Genomic DNA, 23,971 nt, shown 5'->3' with positions numbered 1-23,971 from the left:
ACAAAACAACACAGTCTCTCGGAATAAGTAACCATGATCATCTTTGTAAATCCAAGTCCCCAATTTCGGTGACTGTGAAGTTAAGGACTGGCTCATTATTTTGTAGGAATGGCCTCACAAGAGTACACAGGAATCAAAATCAGCCGAGACGCTTCGGGTGCAGCTGACTACCTGTCAGTTGTGGGGAAGCGGGAAGCAGCCGCCTACGTGTTGGTACTCACGTTATCAGCTTTAATTTCTACAGCAGGCTTCCATAACACCAACTTACCATTAGAGTCAGAAAATGCGTTCAGATCTCTTTCCCCAGAATTGCTTCTCTTTTATAAACTGCGGTTTAATTTGTAATAGGGAAAAAGGAAGCAAAACACCGAACTTTTGGGTTTGGGAGGAAAGAAAACCCAGGAGACCCCAGAACGGCGGGGAAGGAAGGCGGCAGCAGAAGCACGCCCTTGCCTTCCCAGCCGTCTGTGCAGACGAGCAAGGCCCGGCTCTGCGTGGATGACAGAGCGGCAGCCAGTCCCGCCGGGCTCCTCGCGCCCAGGCCGAGCGCACGCCGAGCTCCGCGCCCGGTTCTCGCGCGCCGCCTCGTGGCGCGCGCCCGGGGCCCCGCAGGTGCATCGCGGAAGCCGGAGCTCAGGTGTGCGCCCTGAAAGGGGCCTTCTCAATCCGCCTCATCTTGGCAGCTGCCGGGCGGCCCTGTTAGTTTCCCCAAAAGGGAGCTGGTTGCAGCTCCTGCCTAGCTTTTTAAGCGTCCGGTTTCAGGTCTTCTGAGTGGGAGCCGGGGAGAAGGGACCCCCCTGGTTTCAGGATAGATTCTCTGCACTGGGAAAGGAGGGCACGCACAGAGCCCTGGCTCCAGGACGCTGTTCCCCGATACACCCCGCACAACCCCAATGGTAACTTTCCCTACCCTAGAATCCGCCCTGCCCCGCTCGTCCCCTTTTTGGAGTAGCCATTGCGGATCGAGGGATGGGGTGGCCGTCCCACCCCTCGTCTCCAATCCTGCAGGGACCGAGGGTGGGCAGTGCAATAGCTGGCATAGTGGGAGGGACCCTCTGGGCCCTGGTAGGGGCAGGGCCGGGATCTCTTGGTCGAGGGTGGAGTGGTCGTGACATTTGCCTCGCGCACAGGCAGCGTCTAACCCGGGCGGGAAAACTGCGTGATATCCCTGTCCACTCGTGACTGACAGCAGGAGGGAACGGAGATCCTTGAGGCGGCTAGCACCGGGTCCTGAGGGCGCGGTGCAGGGGCGGAGACACAGCCCGGGCGCACGCAGGCCCGGGGCGGGGCGGGGGCTCCGGGACGGCTGGGCTCTGTGTCCACGCGCGGGCTGCAGGGGCTGCGCTCGAGCCTCGGCGTGCCTCGCCTCCGCCTTCGCGCCGCCTCCGCCCGCGCCGCCTCCGCCCCGCGCCCCGCGCCCGGCAGTCGGGAGCCGGCTCGAGCCGTCAGAGCGGCCGCGCTCCGCGTGTGTTCGCGGGACAAGCCGGCGGCGCCTCCGCCCGGCATGGACAGCCGCTACAGCAGCGCCGCGGGCCTGGCCGACCTGAGCCCACTCAGCGCCGCGCTGCCGGCCACGCGCGTGGAGGTGTCGGTGTCCTGCAGGTGAGCGCGCCTGGCGCCAGGTGGCCGCCCCCAGGTGGGGGAAGGGGTGGGGGTGGGCGGCGGCGGCGGCTCCTAGATTTGGGTGTTTTCTTTCTGGGTGAAGAAAAAGAATACTGCAAAAGTTGTCTGCGCCTCTGACTCAGCTCCGGGAACCCGGCCGCCGCCCATTTCCCGAGCCCTGGGCCGGTGACGGGAGCCCGAGCGATTCCCGGAGAGCCGGTGACCGCCGCGGGCCTGCCGGGGCCCGGGACACCGAGCGCGGCCGCCTCCCCGCCTTCCGGCCACGCTGGGCTTTGGGCTTCGGCCCTGGGACGGCGGGTCCCGGGCGCCTTGGCCGAGGGCTGCGCGCTCCGTTGCCCCTGGTCAGGCTGCCGAGAGAGCAAGCAGCTCGGTTGCTTTTCCACAGGAGGGATTAGAGGAGGGGGCGAGCGCACCAAGTTGGAAGTTGCCACTGGCAGATGGGTAACCTTGGTTGCGGAGCCCGCGCGCTCTCGCTGTCTGTGGGAGACTCCTTCTCCCTCCAGGGTTCACGCCCCCCCCCCCCCCAGCTGGTTTTGGAGAGCCCCCTCACGGGCTTTCCTCAGCTGACCTTGCTTTAATAAACAGCACCGGAGCGCGGCCTGGGCACCGCTGGCAGAGAACGCCTGCCTTTGGAGGCTGCTGGTATTTGAAACTTGCATGGAAATCAGCTCTGAAAGTCCCAAATGCCATTGACCTTGATTTTGGCTCCTTTTTCCCCTTGTCGCCTGACTAAGCCTCAAGCCCGAGGGCAGGCTTCTTGGCTGCCTTGGAGGTGGTGTTTGAAGGGAGAGGGAGCCCGGGGGTATGCTTGAGAGCAGAGTCCGGAGCAGTCTTTGGGCCTGAGGCGGGGAGGGTTGATGGGTCGGTCCTGGCCGTCCTGGGGCTTGTTCCAGGTGCTGCCCCAGGTAACTGGTGAAGCTTGGGGAACTCTGCTTGGGAGGGTCTCTGTGCGTTTTGGCTGAAGCTGTTTCCGGATTCCAGAGGGAGGGTCTGGGTCTGTTGATGGAGAGCCAGGTGTCCTGCCCTAAGCGCCTGCGCCAGGGCTCCCAGGGCTCCCAGGGCTCCCAGGGCTCCCAGGGCTCCCAGGGCTGCATCGCACCGAGCCGCTTGTGCAGGACCTGTCTGTGTGGTGGCTGACACCTGCAGTTGCCAATCAAAAGGAATTTCCCAGACCTGAGAAATCCCTTCATGGAGGGCGTTTCCAAATCTGTGGTTGCTAAGTCTGTAAGTTGGTAAGATTCCGAAAGTAAGCTCTGCTACGTGGCGTTGGGCATTGCTCCTGGGGCCAGTGGGTGCTTAGAGAGACCAATGCCAAAAAGCATCTCTTGGGCAAACAGAAACCTCACTCGGTTCCCATCGGCCCTTGGAGTAGGGTGAGTAGTTGCCATCACAGTGAGCCCGTTTTGTTTGCATTTTGTGGAGAATGGAGCTGACCTTTGATGTTCCAGATCTGGCTACAAATTCTGGCTTTCTGTTGCTTTTGTTGGAGTCCAATCTTGTTTAATCTCACCTTGCTTATCTCCAGAATGGAGGATAGTTACGTAATTTACCTTACGGAGGATTATGGATGTTTAATAAAATGTGTGATAAATGCTAGCACAGTGCACGGCCTCTGAGGAGGTTCTGAAAGTTGTTGGCTGCTGTTACACTGCTGGAAATGGCACTTGTTGAATACTCACGTACTGTGTGTAGTCCAGTTCCAGAATGTTGTGAGCTGTCCCTGCCTTTGGACCTTCAGGAACTGGGTACAGGAACATACGGGTGGCACCAGCACTTGGGGGCTTGTTCTCTCTGTTGGTGAGTGAAGGATGCTGCTGCTGTTGGAGGGTGTATGACCCCGAATACGGCAGCAACCTCAATTCTTGTCTCGCAGGAAGGAAGAATTTGCATGCGGACACAGTTTAGTTTTAAAGCAAGATTTATTAGAAAAGTTGGGACAAAATGAAATTCCTGGTCCCCCTGGTATCTGGCTTTGGGGCAAAAGACCAGACAGGTGTCAGACAGGACATTCCTGGCCTTGAGAATCTGAGTTCTACACTTCCCCCAGTCCCTTTTGCAGTGATAAGGAGACCAGCCTGAGGCCCTCCCACACAATGGCCTGAGATAATGGCTCTTGCTTCAGGTGGGGAGTTGATATGCTAATGTTGCCCTTGTCCCTTGGAAGAAACAGTTCTCTGGTGAATCCAAGACATGGTGGGGAAAATACTATTTTATATTTGAGAAAAAAATTGGCTCGGGGTCCCAGAATGCCCTAACTGCCCACCACCCAGTCTAACTCCTCTCATACTGCAGGAGCTAGCACTGGGGTGAGCACTGGCTGGGCAGAGTGAGGGCTCGCTGGCTGATGGCAACAGCCGCTGGGTTGTGGGATAGCTTCTGACACCTCCCTGTTACTAGAAACTTCATCACAGGGTCTCCGTTTTCATCTCAGGGAAGATGAGGAAGGAGGAATTGAAGCTTGCCCTAATTGCAGCCCTTGGCTGTTGGTCTGTTTTGATCCATCCTTTAGTCTGTTGATTCATGAGGACTCAACAAGCTAGACCCACAGGGGTCGGGAGCCCTTCTACCAAGCCTCCCTTGGGTAGCGATCGCATCATTTTGGGGCCATGCAGAATGATTGGTGTAACAATGAGCCTGCTGTTGCTTCTCTGGCCTCAGAATGCCACCTGCGTTTGCCTGGGAGGGCCAGATGTCCCCACTGCTGGTCTAGAATGCAATGCTCCGTGAGAGGGATGCTCTTGTTTCCGAAAATGCGGAGATTAGGAGATGGACTTTACTTCTCAAGGGGTAAGTCAGGACATGATGACGTAGGTGAGGCCGTTGCTGAAGCAGAAGGGCCCCTTGTAGCATCCCCTTGGAATGCATCACAAAAGGCTGGGCCAAGCAATAGGGATGGACCGAGCCTGGACAGATGAGGCCATGGGCGTGGTGTATGGGGGTGCTGGCAGGTGGCCCTTCCTAGGCTTATGTATGTTTTTAAAAATTTATTTATTTTTATTGGAAAGTCAGATATACAGAAAGGAGGAGAGACAGAGAGAAATAACTCTGTCCGATGCTTCACTCCTCAAGTGGCCGCAATGGCTGGAGCTGTGCGGATCCAAAGCCCGGAGTCTCTTCTGGGTCTCCCACGTGGGTGCAGAGTCTCAAGGCTTTGGGCCGGCCTTGACTGCTTTCCCATGCCACAAGCAGGGAGCTGGATGGGAAGCAAGACTGCTGGGATTGGAACTGGTGCTTATATGAGATCCTGGTGAATGCAAGGTGAGGACTTGCCGCTAGGCTACTGTGCTGGGCCCTATGTATGTTTTTATTCATCCCTCCTCTCCTACCCTTTCTCATGCTCTTCTTGCCTCATTTTTCTACATTTTATTGACTTGTAGCTTTTTAAAAATTAACTAGGTTACCTAATTGAATATGTCCATTGCTGACTGATACAATCTTAGAAAGATAACATTCCCATTTTATTCTAAAAGCAGATGAATACAGAAGGAAGTAAAATCAATGGGAAAATAATATTCAGTGATTATCTATTTTCCCCAAGCCCTTGGCTATTTCATTATTTTGTCAACTCTTCAGATTGAGAAATTGGCTCATCAGTGATGCAAGCCGTGAGAGCATTGTGTGTTTCTGTGTGCCTTGTGTTAGCCATGAGATGCGTATCCTAGCACAGCAATACTCCTTTGAATGCTTTGAAATGCTGGTATGGGAGGAAGAGCAGAAAGTGGAAGTTTATGATTGCCTACTTAGTGCCTTCTGAAAATCCCTTCTAGGCACATCCTGCCTCCACGTGGCTGCCAGCGTGACTCGGGCAGTCTGGGCACGAACAGTGGACCAAACTGCTTGGGTCACTAAGTGCCTGCTGCTTTTGCAGCCCTCAGCCTCTCCCTTCTTTCCCCACCCCAGCCCCCTGCCCTCCCTGTGTGGCCTAGGGACCTGGTTTTCCTGTGTTCCTGAGCATTCAGGCTGCGTTGGCCTCGTGTGGGTGGTGGGCTTCTTGGTCTGCGGACCGCTGTGGTCGTGGTGGGTGTGTGCTGGAGGTGGCAGTTCTCTGATCATCTGTAGAGGGGAGAGGGCCCTGCTGAGGTGTAATGCCAAGACCCCCTAGCAAGATCCATTGAATCAGATTTTCTGGGAATCTTTTTTATGATTTATCACATGCTGGTCTCACATGCTAGGACTGTAAGCTGATTTTTTTTTCTTTATGCCTTTAAAATAAAATGAAAATAGAACGAGTGAAAGATACATGAAATTCATCAGAGGTCTCCTGTCTGCTGCTTCACTCTCCAGATGCCTGCCAAAGCCAGGCAGGACAGGGCTTGGCAGCAGCCAGGCGCCCACAGGGCAGTCCAGTGTTCTCCTGAGGGTGGCAGGGACCCGAGTTCTAGGCCCATCATCTGCTGTAGCCCAGAATGTGCAGTAGCAGGAAACTGGATTGGAAGCACAACAGTGGGGCTCAGGCCTGGTGCTCCAATGTGGGTGCAGGCATCTCGAGTGCTGGCTTAACCTCTGTTCAGAATGCCACCTGCGTTGGGGTTTGTAGTTTCCTGAGCGGGTGGGGCTGTGGCTGCTGTGTGTGGGTCTGTTGCAGCAGCGAGAGGAGCTTAGCCTGATGGTGGGCGGGAGTGGCCCTGAAGGGACCTGAAACAGGTCTGGGAGGCAGTTGTTGAATACTGCGCAGGAAGCTGAGCCGTGTATAATATTTAAAATGCAGAGATCCTGAAAAGCGATCGCTTCCTAATTTGCTGTGTGTTACTGTTATCTGTGCTCACAACTGTCACCTTTGCTCCATATTTTTGTCTCTGGTGAAACTAGGCCAAAGCATGGATTTACAAGAGACTTGGCAAGCGCTAAGAACTGGGGCTTGACTTCTTGTGTTTTTCACTATTAAAATATTCTGTGGCATTTTGATACGTTTTCATGTATCATTTGTAAATTGCTGAGCCACATATCCTTTAGCAGTAAATTCACTGTATGTACACACGCTTGCAGAAGACACAGCGTTGCTCTTTGTGCAGAGCCTGGGCTGCTGGAACAGTGTCCTGGCTCGGGGTGTGGGGGATTGAGGGCCCGCCAGCTGGGGTGCTGCTCAGAGCCCTCTTCCGGGTTGGAGGCTGCCGGCCCCTCTGCCTGCTCTCCCAGGTTGAGAGGAGAGCTGTCGGTGGTTGGTCCCAGTCATGGCTGTTCTGTCCATATGATCTAATTACCCCCAAGCTTCTCCCCTTGAAATCCTGAGGACTCAGATTTCAACAGGAATTTTGGGGGAATCAAGCATTCAGTTCATCACGGTTGACTGGTTGTATTGTCACTGTAGAGTTGACAATTTCCACAGAACTATTAAAAAACCTAAAATATGTCAAACCACAAGGCAGTCTTGAACAGAAAGAACAAAGCTGGAGGCATTTCCTGAGTGGAAAATACCCCTCAAAGCTTTGTTAATTCATAGTGTGTATTCGCAGAAAAGCAGAAACCGCTGAGCATGGAGTCCAGAAGTAAACTTCATGTACTTACACATGGCTGATCTTTGGCAAAACCGTTCAGGTCGGGCATTGGTGAAGACGGCCGCTTCAATCAATGGTGCTGTGGAGAGTCTATATCCGCGTGCAAAAAGCTGAAGTTAGACTTTATTTCATGCAAGACCAAAACACAAGGCCTGTAACTATCAGAAGAAAAGCAGGGAAGGTGCTTCCGGTATCAGACAGTAGGCGTTGTCCAGCCCCAGGGCCTGGCGGGCCTGTGATGTCACTGGGTCTGGCCCTGCCAAGGCACCCCAAGGGACTCGGTCTATGGTCTACGGTCGGCTGGTTTTTAAATGGACAACTTTTTGTCGCTGATGACTTTTGCTGTAGATGTCCACCTTGCTTCATGACATTGGAATGGACAAGTTTATTACTATTATTATTAATTATTATTTTGAACCACACCTCAAGGAGGCAGGAAACAAATACATAGAATAGTGAAATTTCATCCAACTAAAGAGCATTGCTTTCTTTGCTGTATTAGTCAGCAGAATAAGGAGAAAACCTACAGAATGGAAGAAAACATTTCCAGATTCTGCACGTGACGGGGAGTTAGTCGTCGCTTGTTCAGGATGTCCGGCAGGCAGTTTGAAGGCCAGCTAGTCACCGCACACCGTTGAGCAGCGGGAAGGTGCTCTCAGAACTAAGAATGCGCATGCTGCTCAGCTGCCTGCCTGTTGCTGGGTGTTTGTCCAAGAGAAGTGGAATCTGTGGAAGAGACCCTTGCAGCACCATTCAGGGTAGCTGAGAAACTGAAATCACATATGCTCAACTCCCATGCACTAATGAATAGACTGTGTGATGCAGTTACAAGGTGGAATATTAGGTAGCCATGAAAAGGGTGGGATTCTGTCATTTGTTAGTAGGTGAAAATCGTTCTGTGAAGTGAAATAAGCCAGGCAAGAGCCAAAGAACTCACTTGTGGATTGTTACAGAAAGGATGGTCAGAGTAGGTTAGCGGGAAGCAGGGTCTGGGGAAAGTGGTGGGGTGTTGAGTGGTGCTGAGTTAGGGTTAGCTGGAGCAAGCAGGGACTGCCATTGTGGTGCACAGCAGAGCGGCTGCAGGCAATGGTCTTGCTCCGCCTGTTTCTCCAGGAGAGAACTGGAAACAAGGCTTTTGATGTTGTCCCTGAGAAATGCTGGTTGAGGCGTAGTAACTAAGCTTCACTTCTCAGATCTTCTTGACTGTACTAGAGGTGGGCTGATGGGCAGTGTACGGAGGGTCGCAGCACGAGGGTGCTGGGGCTGAGTGATTGAAATAGGGAGATGGAACCCCTGAAGAACCTGTTGCTTTTCGCTCTTGTGTTCTGTTCCTGTCCACACTTGCTTTAGTCTCTGTACACTGGTGTGAGCCCTTGGCAGGTTTACAAGTTTCAATAGTCGGCTGTGCTTGATGTTGACCTGTCACAACAGCAGAGTCAAGATTCCAGAGAGAGACTGGTCCCGCTGGACTTGGCCCAGCCTGCAGCACGTGCCTGCTGTTGTCATCAGGAGAAAGGACCGCACAGTGGGATGGAGTCCACGGTGCCCATCCCTGCACAGACCAAGGCGTTGAAGTTAGTGTGTGAACAGGTTGACGGATGGTGGTGTGGCTGTAGACTGGCTGGCGAAGTGCCTGTCACACTGTGAATGCACATGTCGGGTGACCCGTGGGATCCTGTCAACCCGTTCTGGCTCTGTGCTTCCGGAGTCTGTGGGGCCTGGTGGGAGCTCCCCCATGCTGCTCTATTGGGCTGTGTAGGAACCCCCAGGAGTGTTTCTGGATGATGTGTTTGAAGTCTTCGTGGTACATCTGTTGAGAGTGATGCCTGCCCTCTGCTGCCGTCCTGTCGTGGTCCAGGCTGCCCTGTGAGTTTGGCATGTGGGTCCAAGGGCTGGGCAGCAGCCCTGGCATGCGGAGGAGGTGTGTCTGGACACAGTTCATGGGGGCTTCCTGGTGAGTGGGTGCACTGTGGCCGTTGAGGTCGGTGTCTGCGGCTTCTCGCGCTGTGTTGAGCTAGTGAGGAGCAAGGCCCTCTCCAGGGGAGAGAGGTGCTTCTTAGGCTGGCTTTCCCCAGCCACCCTGGCTTGCTGGAGCCAGTTCTGTTTAGCCTGGAAGAGCCTGGAGGTGAAGCCAGATGAGCTGTACCGCGGAGTGACTATGAAACCTTAATTTCCTCTTCTGTGAAGTAGGGATCATGTGTAAGAGTTTCTATCTCAAATAGGTGGTTTTTCCCCCAATTTGTTGGAAAGGCAGAGAGAAATTTATCTTCCATCCATTGGTTTACTCCCCAGATGGCCACAATGAATGGGACTGTGCCAGGCTGAAGCCAGAGGCCTGGAGCTCCATCCAGGTCCACCCTGTGAGTGGCAAGGGCCTTAGAATTGGGGCCATCTTTTGGCAGCACTCCAGGTGTGTCAACAGGGAGGCGGATTGGAAATGAAGCTGTGGGGGCTCGAACCAGACTCCCACGGATACCAGCGTCACAAGTGGTGGCTTCATCTATGTTTTAATGTGTTTCAAGAAACCAAATTAATACAACTGCAAACACATTAAAACTCTGTCACATTAGTTAAGCACTTAGTAATTACAAAAGATTATAATACGAAATGAAAATCAACTAGGAGAAAACAGAAATTAGTTTGTATCTCAGAGTGTGCTTGTGATACTTCTGTATCTGTACATCTAATGCAGTGGATGGAGTTGCCTATTCATTGGATTCATAATGTGCGTGTTCACGGTTCTGTTCATGTGCTGTGCCAGTGCTGCCGGTGGTCTGCGCGTGCGCCTTGGCATTTCTTTGTGGGATTCTGTGATCCGGAGACCCAGTGGTCATTGCATCTGTCCCTTAATTTCTAAGAATTGTTTCCAAGCGTTGCTATTTGGAATGCACACGGCTTGATGGGAATGATGGGAACAGTGCATGTTCTTGTTCACAAGCATTTGGAATCTCAGGTTTTTTTCTCTTCCTGGCTTAGCTTTCTGGTGCTGGAGTTACTAATAAGCTGTCTTCTCAGTGGGGTTAAGCTTGCTTTGGGTTTTCCCCAAACCCCCATTACTCTTTCAGCCAAATCAAGGGTAAATTGCTGGCAGCACTTATTGGAAAATGTTTTTATTCCCACAAGAAAGTTGTGTCTGGAGATAAGTGAGAATTTGGGGCAGCGGAGAGCAGCAAGGAAATCAACTTGGGAGTCAGGTTAAGTCTTGTTTATCTCGCTTTGTAGAATGCTGTTTCTGTTGCTTGCTTCACTTGAGGCATCTTCTCCCTGATCAGTGAGTGACATGGAGATGACTGGGCAGCCAGATTTTCAGGGTTGCTCCCCAAGGAAGTGAAAAATAGGGCAGCTCCCAGCAAGTGTCTTTCGCAAGGGAAGCACTTGGTGGCTTTTCCTCCTGTCCGGGTGCTGTTGGGTATTTCACTGGCAGTGATCATCAAACCGAGTAGCAAAGGCAGAACTGTGCATCCCAGCCCGAGTAATTCAGAGAGAGAGAGAGAGAGAGAGAGAGAGACAGACAGAGAGAGACAGAGAGAGAGAGAGAGAGAGAGAGAGAGAGAGTGTGTGTGGGGGGGGTGCGTGTGGAGAATGAAGCAGTAGTCAAATGGTCCGCTTCCCCCACACCTGCCGCTGCAGAGACGCACAGTCAAGAATGTGGAGCTGTTGGGACTTCACTGTGGCAATGCCTCTGCTGTGGTTTGGGAACAAATGTGCATTCTAGCACGTTCCTCTGTCTGCCCAGGAAATCGCTGGGTAAATCAGTAGGCTGCCACCTGAGAAGACTCCTGTGTGTTGGACACGTGACAAGAAGATCCTGGAGATACCGCTGGTGATGTTGCCACCCGTGGGTGCCCACACAGCCTGAAGGAAGGCAAGCTTGACCTGTGGACCAGGTGCCTCGCTTGCTTGGAAAGGGCAAGCCGTGTGCATTGCCTGATGCCCGTTAACATTCGCAAAGTTGTAACACACGGGCTGCCTGGTTTTCTGTGTCCTCGGTTCACTTTATTCCAGGAAGAACAATGGGCCACACAGTGTGAGGGAGTTGTCAGTTTTATGGAAACAGGGTGAACAAAGGAACAAAATGTGACTGATCATTCCAGGATGTGTTTCTATTTAGTAGAAAGTTAAGAAATTTAAACAGAAGCTACACTGATGAAGCTAAGGAAGAGGAGATCTTTGGATATTTTTTATTTTGTGGAGAGTTTATTCAAATTAGTGTCCAACATCTGGGTGTCAGACAATTTGGAAAGCTCTTATGTTGGTTAATTCCCTAGGGCCTTAAAATAGTTTTGTAAAATGGGTGGTTGTGCCCCATTCTGCAGTCAAGGGAGTTGGGCTTCAGAAAGTGTTGACTGTGGGCTGAGTCATGCAGGCAAGATTGGGGTGCTGATCTGTGGCTGTTGGTACGTGTATGCTTAGATCCCCCAGCCATGTTCATTCTCTTCTGTGCAATAACTTGAGCTGGAAGGGTGGGGCTCTTCTAGCCACATCCATTAGGAAGTGAAAAACAGTTGGAAAGTGGAGAGATCCAACTACGGGATACACTCTGAACTGTTATCACAAGGGAGCTGTTTCTCAGTCCCCTGTTAGTGGCAGCTGCAAGGAGTGACATGCAAGTCACTCCTTGCAGCTTAATGTCCAGGCATTGATTCCTGCCTGCCTTCCTACCGTGAGTTACCTGGTGAAGCTGCGGGAAATTAAATAATAGGAGGACTACTTAAGTGGAAGCCAGCAGGCAGAGTGAGATGAAAACCAAATGTGGAAAAGAATGTGGATTGGATGAATGAAAGGCGGTGGAAGATGAACTGAAACAACGACCTGACATCCGGGCTTACTGAGCGTTAGCCTCAGGCCCTACCACTTCAGTTCACTGCTTTCTTCATAATGAGAGAGTCAACATTTAGCATTTTAATTTTTGAGTAATGCCTGTTTCCAGGGTTGCCCTTTATGACAAACTCAGTATTGCATTTAAAAATAGTGATTTGCTTAAATATTGACAATATTAGCACACAATTTTGACCTATCTGACCTGAGTTTGTAAGTCACTGTTTATCTCTGCCAGTGATGGTGTCCCTCCCACACACATAGTTAGATACACAGATATAGTAAATAACAAGGGACACTCTAATTTTGGTGTGAACCATTTCAAATGTCAGAGGACATAATGAACCAGAGGTAGGATTATCACTGCCTGAAGCAGTCGAAGCCCCAGTGCGTTTCTCAGCCGTAGTTAACATCTGCAGTGGTTTTATGGTCATTTTGAGATGTGTAACTGTGTCTGACAGCCTGCAGGTTCCTGCTGTCACATTCTCTAGCTTTGTGTGACTTGGCATCGCCACAGATCTCTTCTGCCCGCTGCAAAGGCCATATCACACTGGATTGGCAGGTGATTGAAAGCAGCTCATGCCTCCCGTAGCATCCTCAGTCGGTGATCGTGTTCCCAGCTATAAGCAAAGCATATGAGAGAGAGCGCCTTAGAGTGACACTGGACAGTGGCTTGCTTTGCTAAACTTATCTGTGTTACTTTCTGTTTTGGACATAGCTTATTAGCTGACATATCTTCGTATCTCAGTTGTCTAATTAGTTGTGAAAGCAGTGATAGTAGAAAGTGGACTGTGATTGATTTCTATGCTAGCCATTTCATCTTGAGCTTCTTGGCAGGCGTTGGCAAAGGGAGGAGGGATCAATATTGATTTTGGAGTGAACTTTGCTCTTTGGTGATTTAAATGAGATGTTTGAAGTACCATATCTGGAAGGTGATGGTTTTTCAACTCAAGAGGTTTCTTATGACTTAAGTGGTTCTGATTTCTTGGTTTGTGGTTTTGTCATTGAAATGACGTGTGTGTGGCATTTGGCTTCCACTGATCCTCAGAGTCCATTTCCAAAGAAGCTAAACCAGGAAGTTATCACTAACGTGTAATGAAACAGACTACACACACACGCATGCACGCACTGTTTCAGTTTCAGGGAACATTTGTGGGGTTAGCTTTGGGCCTAGCAGTTGGGTGCCTGGGTTTGAGTCCCGCCCTTGCTCTGCAGTCCACCTTCCTGCTCTCGCTTAGCTTGGTGCGGTAGCAGGTGATGCCCGTAGCTGGGTCCGTGCTGTCCGGGTGGGAGACCTGGCTTGCTGCCTGGGATTGGGCCTCTCCTGGCCTCTGCTGGTATGGTAGCAGGTGATGCCCGTAGCTGGGTCCGTGCTGTCCGGGTGGGAGACCTGGCTTTCTGCCCGGGATTGGGCCTCTCCTGGCCTCTGCTGGTGCGGTAGCAGGTGATGCCCGTAGCTGGGTCCGTGCTGTCCGGGTGGGAGACCTGGCTCGCTCCCCGGGTTTGGGCCTCTCCTGGCCTCTGCAGATGTGGGTATTTGACAGAGCTCTCGCTCCTTGCCTCTCAAATAATTTTAACTGAAACGAACACAAATGAACACCTAATGTTTTGTAAGTGGGTAATTTTTGCCATGTATTTAAAGTGATACTGATCTAAAAAATTTTAATCAGCAAATTCTTAAAAATATGAGATGTAGTGCTATTTAATGAGTAGTATTTAGTGGAATATTAAGTATTCTGCCCTGGGAGGCAGGAGATGACCAAGTGCTTGGCCGCCTGCCCCCACCTGGGGCACCTGGGTCACCTGGGTCAGGCTCGTGCTGTCAGCCTGGGCCAGCTGAGGAGTGACCTAGCAGACGAGATCTTTGTCTCTGCTTTGCAAATAAATAAAAGTAAATATAATTTTTTTAAAGAAGTGGTAGGGAAGTAAGTTTTAGCACACACATATATTTATTCAGAAAATTTTAATTTTAGCTTCCCCCACGGTGTCAGCTTTATGCCTGTGCCATCTGGTCTGTAATCTTGGACACCACCTTTCAGACCTTGGTTTCTATTTCCGACCTGTTGAAGGGGCACTCTGGTCCCTTGCTTCTTGTGCCAACCACCTGCTGTTTCGAAGACTCCCAGGAGGTGTCGAGTTGGGCTCCCAAGGGTCCGTTCTTTCCCACGGGAATCTGCAGCTGGTGCTGTCATCTACTGAAGGCAGCTTGGTGTTTCAGGCACACACGCTTTCCTGCTCGTTGCTTGTGCGTTCTGTAGCTGCATGCTGCTGGGTCTGTGTCCCTGGCCAATACTGAGTGCCTGGGAGGGACGGACTTTGTGCTATGTACTGACCACTCGATGCCAGGTGCTGGCTACCCTGAGCCTGTCTACAAGCATTGGAAGGAACATCTGGGCCTTGGCAGAAGAGGTGACTTTTGAAAGGAAGTGAGCTGTGTGACGTGGCTGCGCCTCCCTCCACTGCCACTCTGGGCTTGCTGTGTTTCATAACCTTAGGAATGGTTCCAACAGTTTTGTCCCAAAACTACTTTGCCATCCTTGAGGCTTGTTCAGCGCATGACCCTGTGTGCCCATCGCTGTCTGCCTGTGTCTGCTGCTGCCATTGTGGTTTGGGAAGTAGTCTGTTTTGTTAGATGATCCAAGTATACTCTAAATTAACTTCTTGGTTCTGCTCATCATGTGTCCTTCAGTTAGTTTCTTACATAAAGGTTGAATTGTGCGATTCTTCTTTTGTTGGTGTTTTTTGAATTTCTCCCTTTTGTTTGTGGGTAGAGGCCGAGCACTGCAGGGCTGGCCTTGTAGCACGGCGAGTTAAGCTGCTGCCTGCAATGCTGGCGTCTCAAATGAACTCCAGGTAGAGTCCCGCATGCTCCTCTTCGGGTCGAGCTCACTGCTGACCCCAGTGCTTAGGCCCCTCTCCCCACGGGCACATGGGGTGGAGTTTCGGGCTTCTGGCTTCAGCCTGGCGTAGCCCTGGCTGTTGGACACTTTGGAGAGTGGACGAGTGGATGGAAGATCTGTCTCTGCTTGTCCCTCTCCTGCTCCCTCTCTCTGTGCCTCTGCCTTTCAGAGAAATAAAATAAAAACCAGGACCTTGTTTTATGATTGGACACTGTGTCATCATTTTCTTCCTGCTCATTTTACATCGGCGGGTTCTGGCCAGAGAACACTTGCTGCTCCCCACCTCGCGGCTTGCCGCTGGGTCCCTGCTCCGTGCAGAGCCGCCTCCTGCGTGCTGTGCCTGTCTCTGGGTGGCTGTCGGCATGTTCCTCACTTGGACACCTAAGATTTATTTAAAAGCCTGGTTTATTTTAATGTTCAAGATGGAATCACAGAGGGAGAGAGTAATGTCTCGCATCTTACGGCTCTCTCACTGAGAGGTCACACAGCGGGGGCAGGCTCTGCTGAAGCCAGGAGCCAGGGACTTCATCCTCATCTCGTGTGACGGTGGCGGGAGCTCAGGTGCTTGGACCAGGCCCTGCTGCTGCTCCAGGAGCGTGAGCAGGATGCTGGATCGGAAGTGGAGCAGCCAGGATTCAAACTGGTGCTCCTATGGGATGTTGACATCAGGTGGTGACTTAACTTGCTGTGCCTTAGCATAAGCTTCCCCAGGTGTTCTAACAGATTTCTGCAACTGGAAATAATGATTCCTTCCCTTGAATTCCCATCTGTATTTTTATTTTAAAGCTTGTTTTTAATTAATTTATTTATTTTTTGCATCTCTTTCTCTCCCAGCCAACTGCAATAGCACTTATTTGGTATTTCCATCACTTATTTTGAAAACCTGTCTTGGTTCTTTGTGCTTCATTTTTCCTTTTTTTCTTGAAAGAGTAAAGGCAGCTTAGAAGAGCATGCAGCGTGTTCTCAGTAGTGCCAGATAGAGGACTTGCTCACTTAATGTGAGATGCATTTTGTGCCAGTGGAGAGGCAGCAGGGCACTTGGTGCAGAACCCACTGTTTGAGATGCCGATGCCTCATGCCAGTTCAAACCCTGGCCACCCTGCATCTCCACCCTCTATCCTGCCAGTGTGGCTGAAGGCAATGAATGACAGCCCAATCCTGGGGTCCCTGCTTCCCTGTTGGAGACGTGGATGGAATTTCTGATTCCTGGCTTTGGCCTGGACACATTTGCACTTTTCTGAACACTTGAGGAGTGAGCAGGTTGCTGAAAGAGATCTCTCTGTTCCCATATTTCTGCCCTTTGAATTAATCAGTAGATCTTTAATAGAGAAGTAACACATTTTGCGTGTGTGGTGTTCTACATAATGTATCTAATTAAGAAAGCATGACCTTTTTCTTTCCTCTTGCACAGAAAATCTTGTCTTGGGGAAAAGTATTTCTTAAGAGTTGCTTGGTGAGCTGATAAGCACAGCAACACCTATGTGATGGTCCTTCTGGGGTGCTATTTAGGGTGTGCAGGGGTCTCGGGCTGTGACTTAGGACGTGCAGGGCTGCTTGGTAAGTCTCCGGGGTTTCCTGACCAGCAGGCTTCTGAAACTGATGGTGTTCGGCAGCACAAACCAGAGACAGTCTGGTCAAGCATGTCCGTCCATTGTAAAGCAAGCACAAACTTGTGTAGACTAAGAAAGGGGAAGGCAGAAGGGCGTCTCCCAACAATCCTCCCACCCATCAATGATGCTGTATTGGCTAGAAGACATGTCTGTCTCTCTGGACTCTCCAGTCATGTACAACATGCGCAGCTGGAAGGTATGCCTTAGGTCATGTTCACCACATGTGGCTGGCAGTTAGGCTGTGGGTCGCATCTGACCTCTCAGAGTTGCTTATCAAGGTCTCAGCGCAGCTCGGCCAAGGACAGTGAAGAGAAACTGGAGTGCAGCCCACTGCTCTTGCCTGTATAACCAGTGGTCAGGCCAGGATAAGGTTTCAGTGAGCCAAGACCATTGTCAAGGGGCTCCCCTGGGGACACGGTGTGCTGTGTGCCTAGGACCTCCCACATAAGCCAAGCAGGCAGAGATCCAGGGCCGATCTGCTGGAGGGAGAGGCAGGTTGCGGACAGACACAGATACTCCATTTTATTCCCTGAGCTCCATAGAGCTTTTGAAAATTCCAGCAACTTGAAGTGTCGAGAATGGGAAGATGAATAAGAAAGAAAATCTTCCAACAGGAAAAGGGTGGGAGAACTTTCTGTGTGCACCCTGAAGAGCTGAATGTGTTTACTTTAATGTCTACCTGTAAATCATATTATTTCTTACACTTATCTGGTGTAAAATTTTGTTGGCTTGCCTAAGTAGTTTCCCGAGTGCTTGCAGCCCAGCTCAAGTATCTAAGTGCTTAATGGATTATATCTAGCTTAAAGTGGTGTCATGCCTGATTACACTGAGTGCTTCCAGAGTCAAAAATCTCATTAATGGTTCTAAGTTTATAAAGCAAGAAAAACAGAATCATAAGAGCAGCTTGTATCAGTGGATAGGTTGCAGACCGAACAGTGATGATGGTAATGGCAGCGAACAGTTCCCACCACACCCATAAAGTGCTGTCACTTCAGCAGTGCAAATGGGTCGTTTTCATCCTAGGTACTTGGTCTGAACCAACTATCTCAATACGAAACATCAGAAAAATGTCAGGGTTTTCAACCTGCGTACGGGAACTCCGGAAATTTCCTTTTGTTTCCCACCATGGGCTGAGTCCTGCCTTTATTTTCTGTCCACACGTTGCAGGAAGTTGTCTGTCAGTGGGGCCGTAAGCCCTCAAGTTGGTCCTGTTCCGTAGCATCTCTTGACGTGCCTGGCCCTGCCACTGAGCAGCCAGAGACCAGGCAAGTTCTTGACTTCCAGCCTCACCTCTGGCCCTGGCCAGCCCTTCTGCCCTGCTGTGGGTCCTGAGGGTGGGACAGGTGGAGATGAATTTAGGGGGAAACTGTACCCACTCTCTTCTTAAAACCCTGTGAATTGCCAGTCATGAGGAAACCCTCTTTCTCTACCACCCACATACTGCCTCCCCAGTCCCACTTTCAAATTCCGATGACCTGCGTTTCCGAGGCTGCTGCTTTCCCTGGCGCTCCCTGGCGCAGACGGGCCTGTTGGTCTTGCTTGTAGACTTCTCCTGGTCCCTCTGAATGGACTCGCCTTCGCTGCCTGTAATTGGTAACGTATTTCTCATACATTGTCTGAATTTTGCTGCACATCTTTGTTTACAAAGCCCTCTCTTTAGTGGAATATAAACTAGGACCAGGAGCCCATGTCTTCATTTCACAGTGTGCCACATGATTCTTTATGTGGCATTTAGTAACTTAGTGCTTGTTGAATAAACATTTGCAAGAGTGTTAGGCAATGACTTAAACATGAATTATCACAGGACAGGAACTGTTTCTCTGTTGTATCAGCCACTAACATCTTTCATGGGAAAGTGCTTAGCAGCTTTGCATTCAATGTATAGTTGAAGAAAGGGTGGCTGGGAGCTGGGAGTGAGGTCGGAAAGCAAGGGAAGGTGCAGCGTTCATTAACGCACACCTTGCTTGTAAAGACTGTACAATCACTAAATCATTGTCTAGGCCTACTTAGTGTTTTGGTTCATTTATTTGGCATACTGAAGTTTTTACATGTAGTTCTTTCTTAGAGGGTGCAACTCTGACTGAGGTCCCCGAGGACTTTTGTTGGTTTTTTGGTTGGTTAGATTTTTTGAGTCTAGGGCACATCTCGTATGATCACCCAGGGCATTGTCTTCAGTCTTCCTGTCTCAGCTGGGCATCTGAGGCTTGTGCTAATATTCCTGTTCCAGAACGCTGCCTCCTCCTGCTTAAATGCTGCTGTTGAGTCAGCAGAGCTTGGGTTGCTGTTTGATGCATTTGAATTGTCCGGTGAGTTAGAGAAACTGTAGAAGATACTGTTTAAAATGCAGAAGAGACACAAACATTCCGACCGTCCTATCCTGTCTCTGTAGAAATGTTAGTGCCCTCATTGGCATAGTGTATGTTTCTTGGTTCATCTGTTTTGCAGTGAGCTGACCCAAGACCGTTCCTACAGATGCATATTTTCTGAGGCAGTAATGAAATGTTGATCCTAAACATGAGCCAGTTCTGCCCCCAGCCCTTGAACGCCATATTGCTCTTGTAAGAGGGCTGGGCAGAACCATTGCACAGTGAGGAAACCTAGTCCGCCCTTGAACGCCATATTGCTCCTGTAAGAGGGCTGGGCAGAACTATTGCACAGTGAGGAAACCCAGTCCGCAGTCAGCGTGCTTGCAAGTGGTGCCTTTAGGCAGAAACAGCCAAGCTGGTGTTAGAGAAGTCGCGCCAGCCTCCGCTTTCGCCTGGGGTGACTTGGGGACTGATCGGGGTCCGTCAGCTCTTGCTTCCTGCAGTGCCTTTGGGAGACTGCATCTTTCCAGGTGTGCCGATTGTAGAAGCTGTTGGGACCTCATGGGTCGCTGAACTGTCTGCCTGTGACCCAAGCGTGGTTGTTGCTTTCCGAGTAGGCTGCAGGAGGGATTAAGACACACGATTACATGCAGTCTCAAGTGTTGTGACTGGGGTAACATCTTAAGGGTTGGAGAAGAAGTTCAGGGCTAGGAAGGTCTGGGTTTGAGGGCCGCTGTGACTGGCCCACTGTGAGGTTTGGCTCTCTCTGCACCTCTCTGTAAATGGGGCATGGGAGTGTCTGCTTGTGCAGTTGCTGTGAGGGCTGTGTGGGACAGTATCAATGAAGTATTTTGGAAATTTCTGTCACAGAGCAAGGGCCTGTTTTGATAGCAGATTTCAGCTGAAGTGTAAGGAAAGCAGCGGATCACACGGGAAGACTGAACACTCCCCACCCCAAATCTGTAGTTCTTAGAAGCAATATGTTTTAGGACTTCATCACTTTATTTAAAAAAAATATTTTTGAAGTGAAGTATTTCTCATTGATGTTATAAGCAAAGAGTTCATGCTTCACTAAATGAATAGTTTCAACTCTTAAACCGTCAGGTGCCCATCTTCTCCAGGCTGTGAACGACAACAGAGTGACAAGACTGATTGCCCTCCTGCAGTAAGCTCGAAGTCACAGATCACTGGAGCTACAGGACTGCATCTTTATTGATAATTTGACAGATACAAAACCATGTGACACAGCAATGTGTAGCAGTGCTGTAGGAAAAACCTGCAGTGTTCACTATCCTCTGGAATTTCTTTTTTATATCTAAACCGTGTCACTCCTACAGCCATTGAAACTGTTATTCTCGCCAGCCTTTTTCAGCTCCACAGCTGATCCTTAAGTGGTTTGAACAAAAAATTCCGTAAAAACACAAAAAGTTTGAGTTCAGCCTTTGGTGGGTGATGTCTGTCACTTCACTTGCGTAGGCTGCTGGGGAGGTTGTTGAACCGAAGTTTAGCCTGTTTGTGCCGCTTCAGATCTGAAAATGTGCTCTTCCTCGCTGGAGAGCCGGCTCATCGAGAGTGCTCTGTGGGGACCTTCTTCGGAGTTAGCCGGCACCTCAGCTTCTTGCTCACTGTGGCTTTGCAGTGAGTTGCAGATTCCAAATACTTCATTTATAAACCTTTATTTTTGTTCCTGTGTACAATCTGTCTCTTCTTGATGCCAGAATTGCAGTTTTGGGAAAAACATTTTCCATTAAAGTTTTATGCCACATTTCTAGAGATAATATTTGTTCAGTGAATAAAAGAATAAATTAATCAGAGATGATTAAATGCTGCATTCAGAACACTGCCAGAGATGAAATTTCTTTTCTCTTGCTCATGAGAAAATTTTGATTTCCCTTACCTTTTATGAACATTCTGTGAGGCTCTGGTGCCGTGGCCTGGTGGGTTAAGTCTCTGCCTGAAATCCCATTCAGTTAAAGTCCTGGCTGTTCCATTTCTGATCCAGCTCCCTGCTGGTGAGCCTGAAGTTCTTGGCCTCTGAGCCCAGGCAGGAGACCCAGAAGAAACGCAGGGCTCCTGCCTCCAGGCCCTTGAGGGGTGAGTTAGTGAGCTCTTCTCCGTCTCTTGTTCTCCAACTCTGGCTTTTAAGTAAAAATACATCTTTTTTTTATAGGTCTCTGAGAACCATTTTGCATATTTGTGCATTTTTAAGTCCACAGATGTGTTGCGCATATACCCTGATTTCAGTCTGAGATGATATGGTGCACCAAATCAGGGCCCTGCACATGGTTAGAGCCAGAATCTGTGTTCACGGTTCCTGTGAGGCTGTCACGCTCAGGTTTTTCAGCTAATGGATTACATACTAGGGCAAAGGCCTCGATGTCACTGTCGTCCTCCACTTTGGCTCGAGCAGGACGAAGTGATGTGCCAGGTGAAGAGCTTGCAGGTTGTCTGCAAATGTGCTAGAAATTCCACACACTGATCGGTCATTAGAAGCCCTGTATTACTTCCAAGATGTTGGAAAGCCCAAGTCCTCCTGTTTGTGGATCCAGGGCGGCGTGCGGGGCGCGGTGACTCGTGGGTGTGGCTTCTGTCCACCTGTGGACAGTGCATGCTGCAGAGTGGTGGACGTGGTAAAGCGTTTCCATTATTGGCTTGTATTTATAAGCTGCTGTTTCTGTCCTTGTTAGAAATTAAATAGATCTGTTGCTTTTGTTTGTGCTGCAAAGCAGCTTTTCTCCACTTAGTGAGAATTAGAGCAGGTCCACGCAGGAACAAGCTGTGGAGTCCTGCCAGTGTGGTGTGCGTGCCCTGCTGGCCGCAGACAGTGGTGCTGGGGCGAAGGCATTTCAGGTCTGTGGTTGGCCTGCTTGCTTCCTAAACATGGGGATGGTATATTGTATAATTAAGTTTAGCACTTAAACACTTTTAACATTTTCCTTTTATTTCCAAAGCAGAGAGAGAGAGAGAGAGAGAGAGAGAGAGACAGACAGACAGACAGACAGACATTCAGACTTGAGTTTGAATCAGCTGGTTTACTTCTCTGACGCGTGTAACAGTGGGGCTTAGCTGGGCTCACGGCAGGCAACAACAACTCAGCCTGGCTCTGCAGTGGGTGACAGAAATGAAAATAAACGAACCATCTGCCGATCACTGGGTGCATGTTGAATAGCTGGGCTCCAAGCAGATGCTGGGGATGTGGGCATCCCAGGGGGGGCTTGCCTGCCGTGTTCCTACCTGCCCCAACGTAAGCCCTGTGGAAGGTCTTGGCAAAATCATCTTTATTCTGATGCTGTTAGCTTAAAAATTCCTACAAGTCAGGCCTTGTACGTGGAGGATGTGCTTACAAACTACGTATGCCCTGAAGTTGAAGAATTGTTTTCTAGTTCCATGGTATTTTTTTTTTTTTTCTTGGTAAGGAGAAGCCAAGCTCAAGATAGTGTGTTAAGAGGTCCTCAGTTATTAAGTGTGGGTGTCAAAAAATGCTGACAGCCGTCAGGAGAAGGACATTTTCACAGCTTCTAACTGTGTGGGAAGCTGTCTTACCACCTGGAAGGTTGCTCGTTTAGCATGACGTCATAGCAGGTGGGGTCATCAGCTGCTCTGCGTGACCTCAAGGAGGCATGTTGGGCTGTGGTTTCCATTGTAATGGAGTTGACTAGTCGGCGGAGGGCGCTGGGACTCTGCTGTTGGGGGTGCAAGCGTGCTGCTCCGTTTTTCCTGTTTCCTCACCTGCTGTTAGACTTTATGCTAGATGCACCTGTTTCAGTTACCTAGTGTTTCTTGAAGCAGGTTAGGATGGAGTTGGCTGGTTCCCAGCTCTGGTTGTGCCATTGTGGCTTGTGGTCCTCCCTTTTTACGTCCCTGGTCCAGGAATTTTAATTGAAATTTGAGGATGAGTGGTTACTAGAAAAATTCAGGATGTTCACACCTTCTGATTTTAATTCTACGTTTCTCGAGACAAATTTTCTAGCTCATACATTGTGTTTTTCCGGAATTCCTTTTTCAATAATTTTTCTCTTGTTTGTGTGTAGATTTGCAAAGTAGAAACACACGGTCCCATTTTCTGACCTAGTGTTGCAGTTCACCATCATGTTACGTAGAAAGCAGTCTGGGTTGCCCACAGGATGGCAGGAACCCACGTGCAGAGCCCTTGCCTGCTGCCTTGTGGGCTGCACATCATCTACATCCTGGAATCGGCAGTGGCTTTGAGACTGGGTCGGTCTGACCTGCTGTGTGGGTATCCTAAGTGGTGTCTCAGCTGCTGAGTCAATGCCCATCTTCCTCAAGGTTTGGAATGCAGCGGGAAAGACCAGGATGTCTGGGAAAGCAAGCTGCACTTGCTCCACTTGCTGTAGTCCCGTGAGCTCCGTGTGTGTAATGATGGGCAGCCCTCAGCACTGTTGTGTTCGTATATGCTTATTTATGTGCACACACCTGTACACACTAGTTTGGAGTTCATATGTTCATGAAGAATGTCTCTGCTTGATATCCATCTAACATCTTCTCCCTTGTTCAACAGGAGTCTTCTCGACAGAGACACGTTTTCCAAATCAGATCCAAGTAAGTGCGTATTGCTTGATTTTTTAAAACAATTTCTTTACTGTTCTCGGTTGATTTTGCAAAAATTGGGTGAAACATGTAGTTCTTGTTGATTTGGAACTTGGAAAACATGTGGGAAGGAGGCCAGTCAGAGCCTTGTGTATGCATCCAGCTGTGGTTCTCAGATGGGCGTTGCTTTGCCTCTGGAGGGTAACTTGTTGCATTCATTTCAAGCTAACCCTTCCTAGTCTATGGTAGAGGCAATTTTTGAAATATAGCAATTGGGGCTCTAATTTCAAATAGAGTGATATTCTGAGTTTTTGCTTTTTGTTTTAAAGTGCAATGTAAAGACATAAAAGATTTGGTGAAATATGTGTTGTTCCGATGTAAGCTGATGTTTTAGATTTCTAATTAGAATATTGAAAATTATAGATAACTCCTCAGATGAAAAGCACAAAACAGACGCAGGAGAATCAGTTGTGTGTGTGTGTGTGTGCACGCGTGCATGCAAATATGTGATTTTAAAGGTTTATTTACAGGAAGAGTGGTCCAAAGGGAGAGACGGAGAGAAGGAGGTCTCCAGTCCGCTGATTTGCTCCCCGGATGGCCAGATGGCCAGGGCTGGGCCTGTGGAGCCTGGAGCCTGGAGCTCCATTCCAGCGCCCTGCATGGGTGACAGG

The 23,971-nt window shown here is 49.9% G+C and overlaps 1 protein-coding gene across 2 annotated transcripts in view; it reads left to right on the top strand.

Moving 5' to 3' along the window:
• The window catches only part of CPNE8 (copine 8), a 174,181-nt gene that overhangs the window by 50,225 nt on the left and 99,985 nt on the right, over nucleotides 1-23,971 (top strand). Inside the window, exons 1-2 of one of the 2 annotated variants that reach the window (XM_058655966.1) lie at nucleotides 1,473-1,602; nucleotides 23,272-23,312. In XM_058655966.1, coding sequence (XP_058511949.1) covers nucleotides 1,505-1,602; nucleotides 23,272-23,312 — 139 coding nt within the window. In that variant the 5' untranslated portion in view covers nucleotides 1,473-1,504. Of the gene's footprint in view, nucleotides 1-1,472; nucleotides 1,603-23,271; nucleotides 23,313-23,971 lie in introns of those variants that run through there. The other variant, XM_058655967.1, reaches the window with a different exon arrangement.

Source organism: Ochotona princeps, chromosome 27, assembly GCF_030435755.1.
Source record: "Ochotona princeps isolate mOchPri1 chromosome 27, mOchPri1.hap1, whole genome shotgun sequence".
In the NCBI taxonomy this organism is placed as follows: Eukaryota; Metazoa; Chordata; class Mammalia; order Lagomorpha; family Ochotonidae; genus Ochotona; species Ochotona princeps.
The sequence above is the reverse complement of the archived record's forward strand: the minus strand, read 5'-3'. Positions and strand labels throughout refer to the sequence as shown.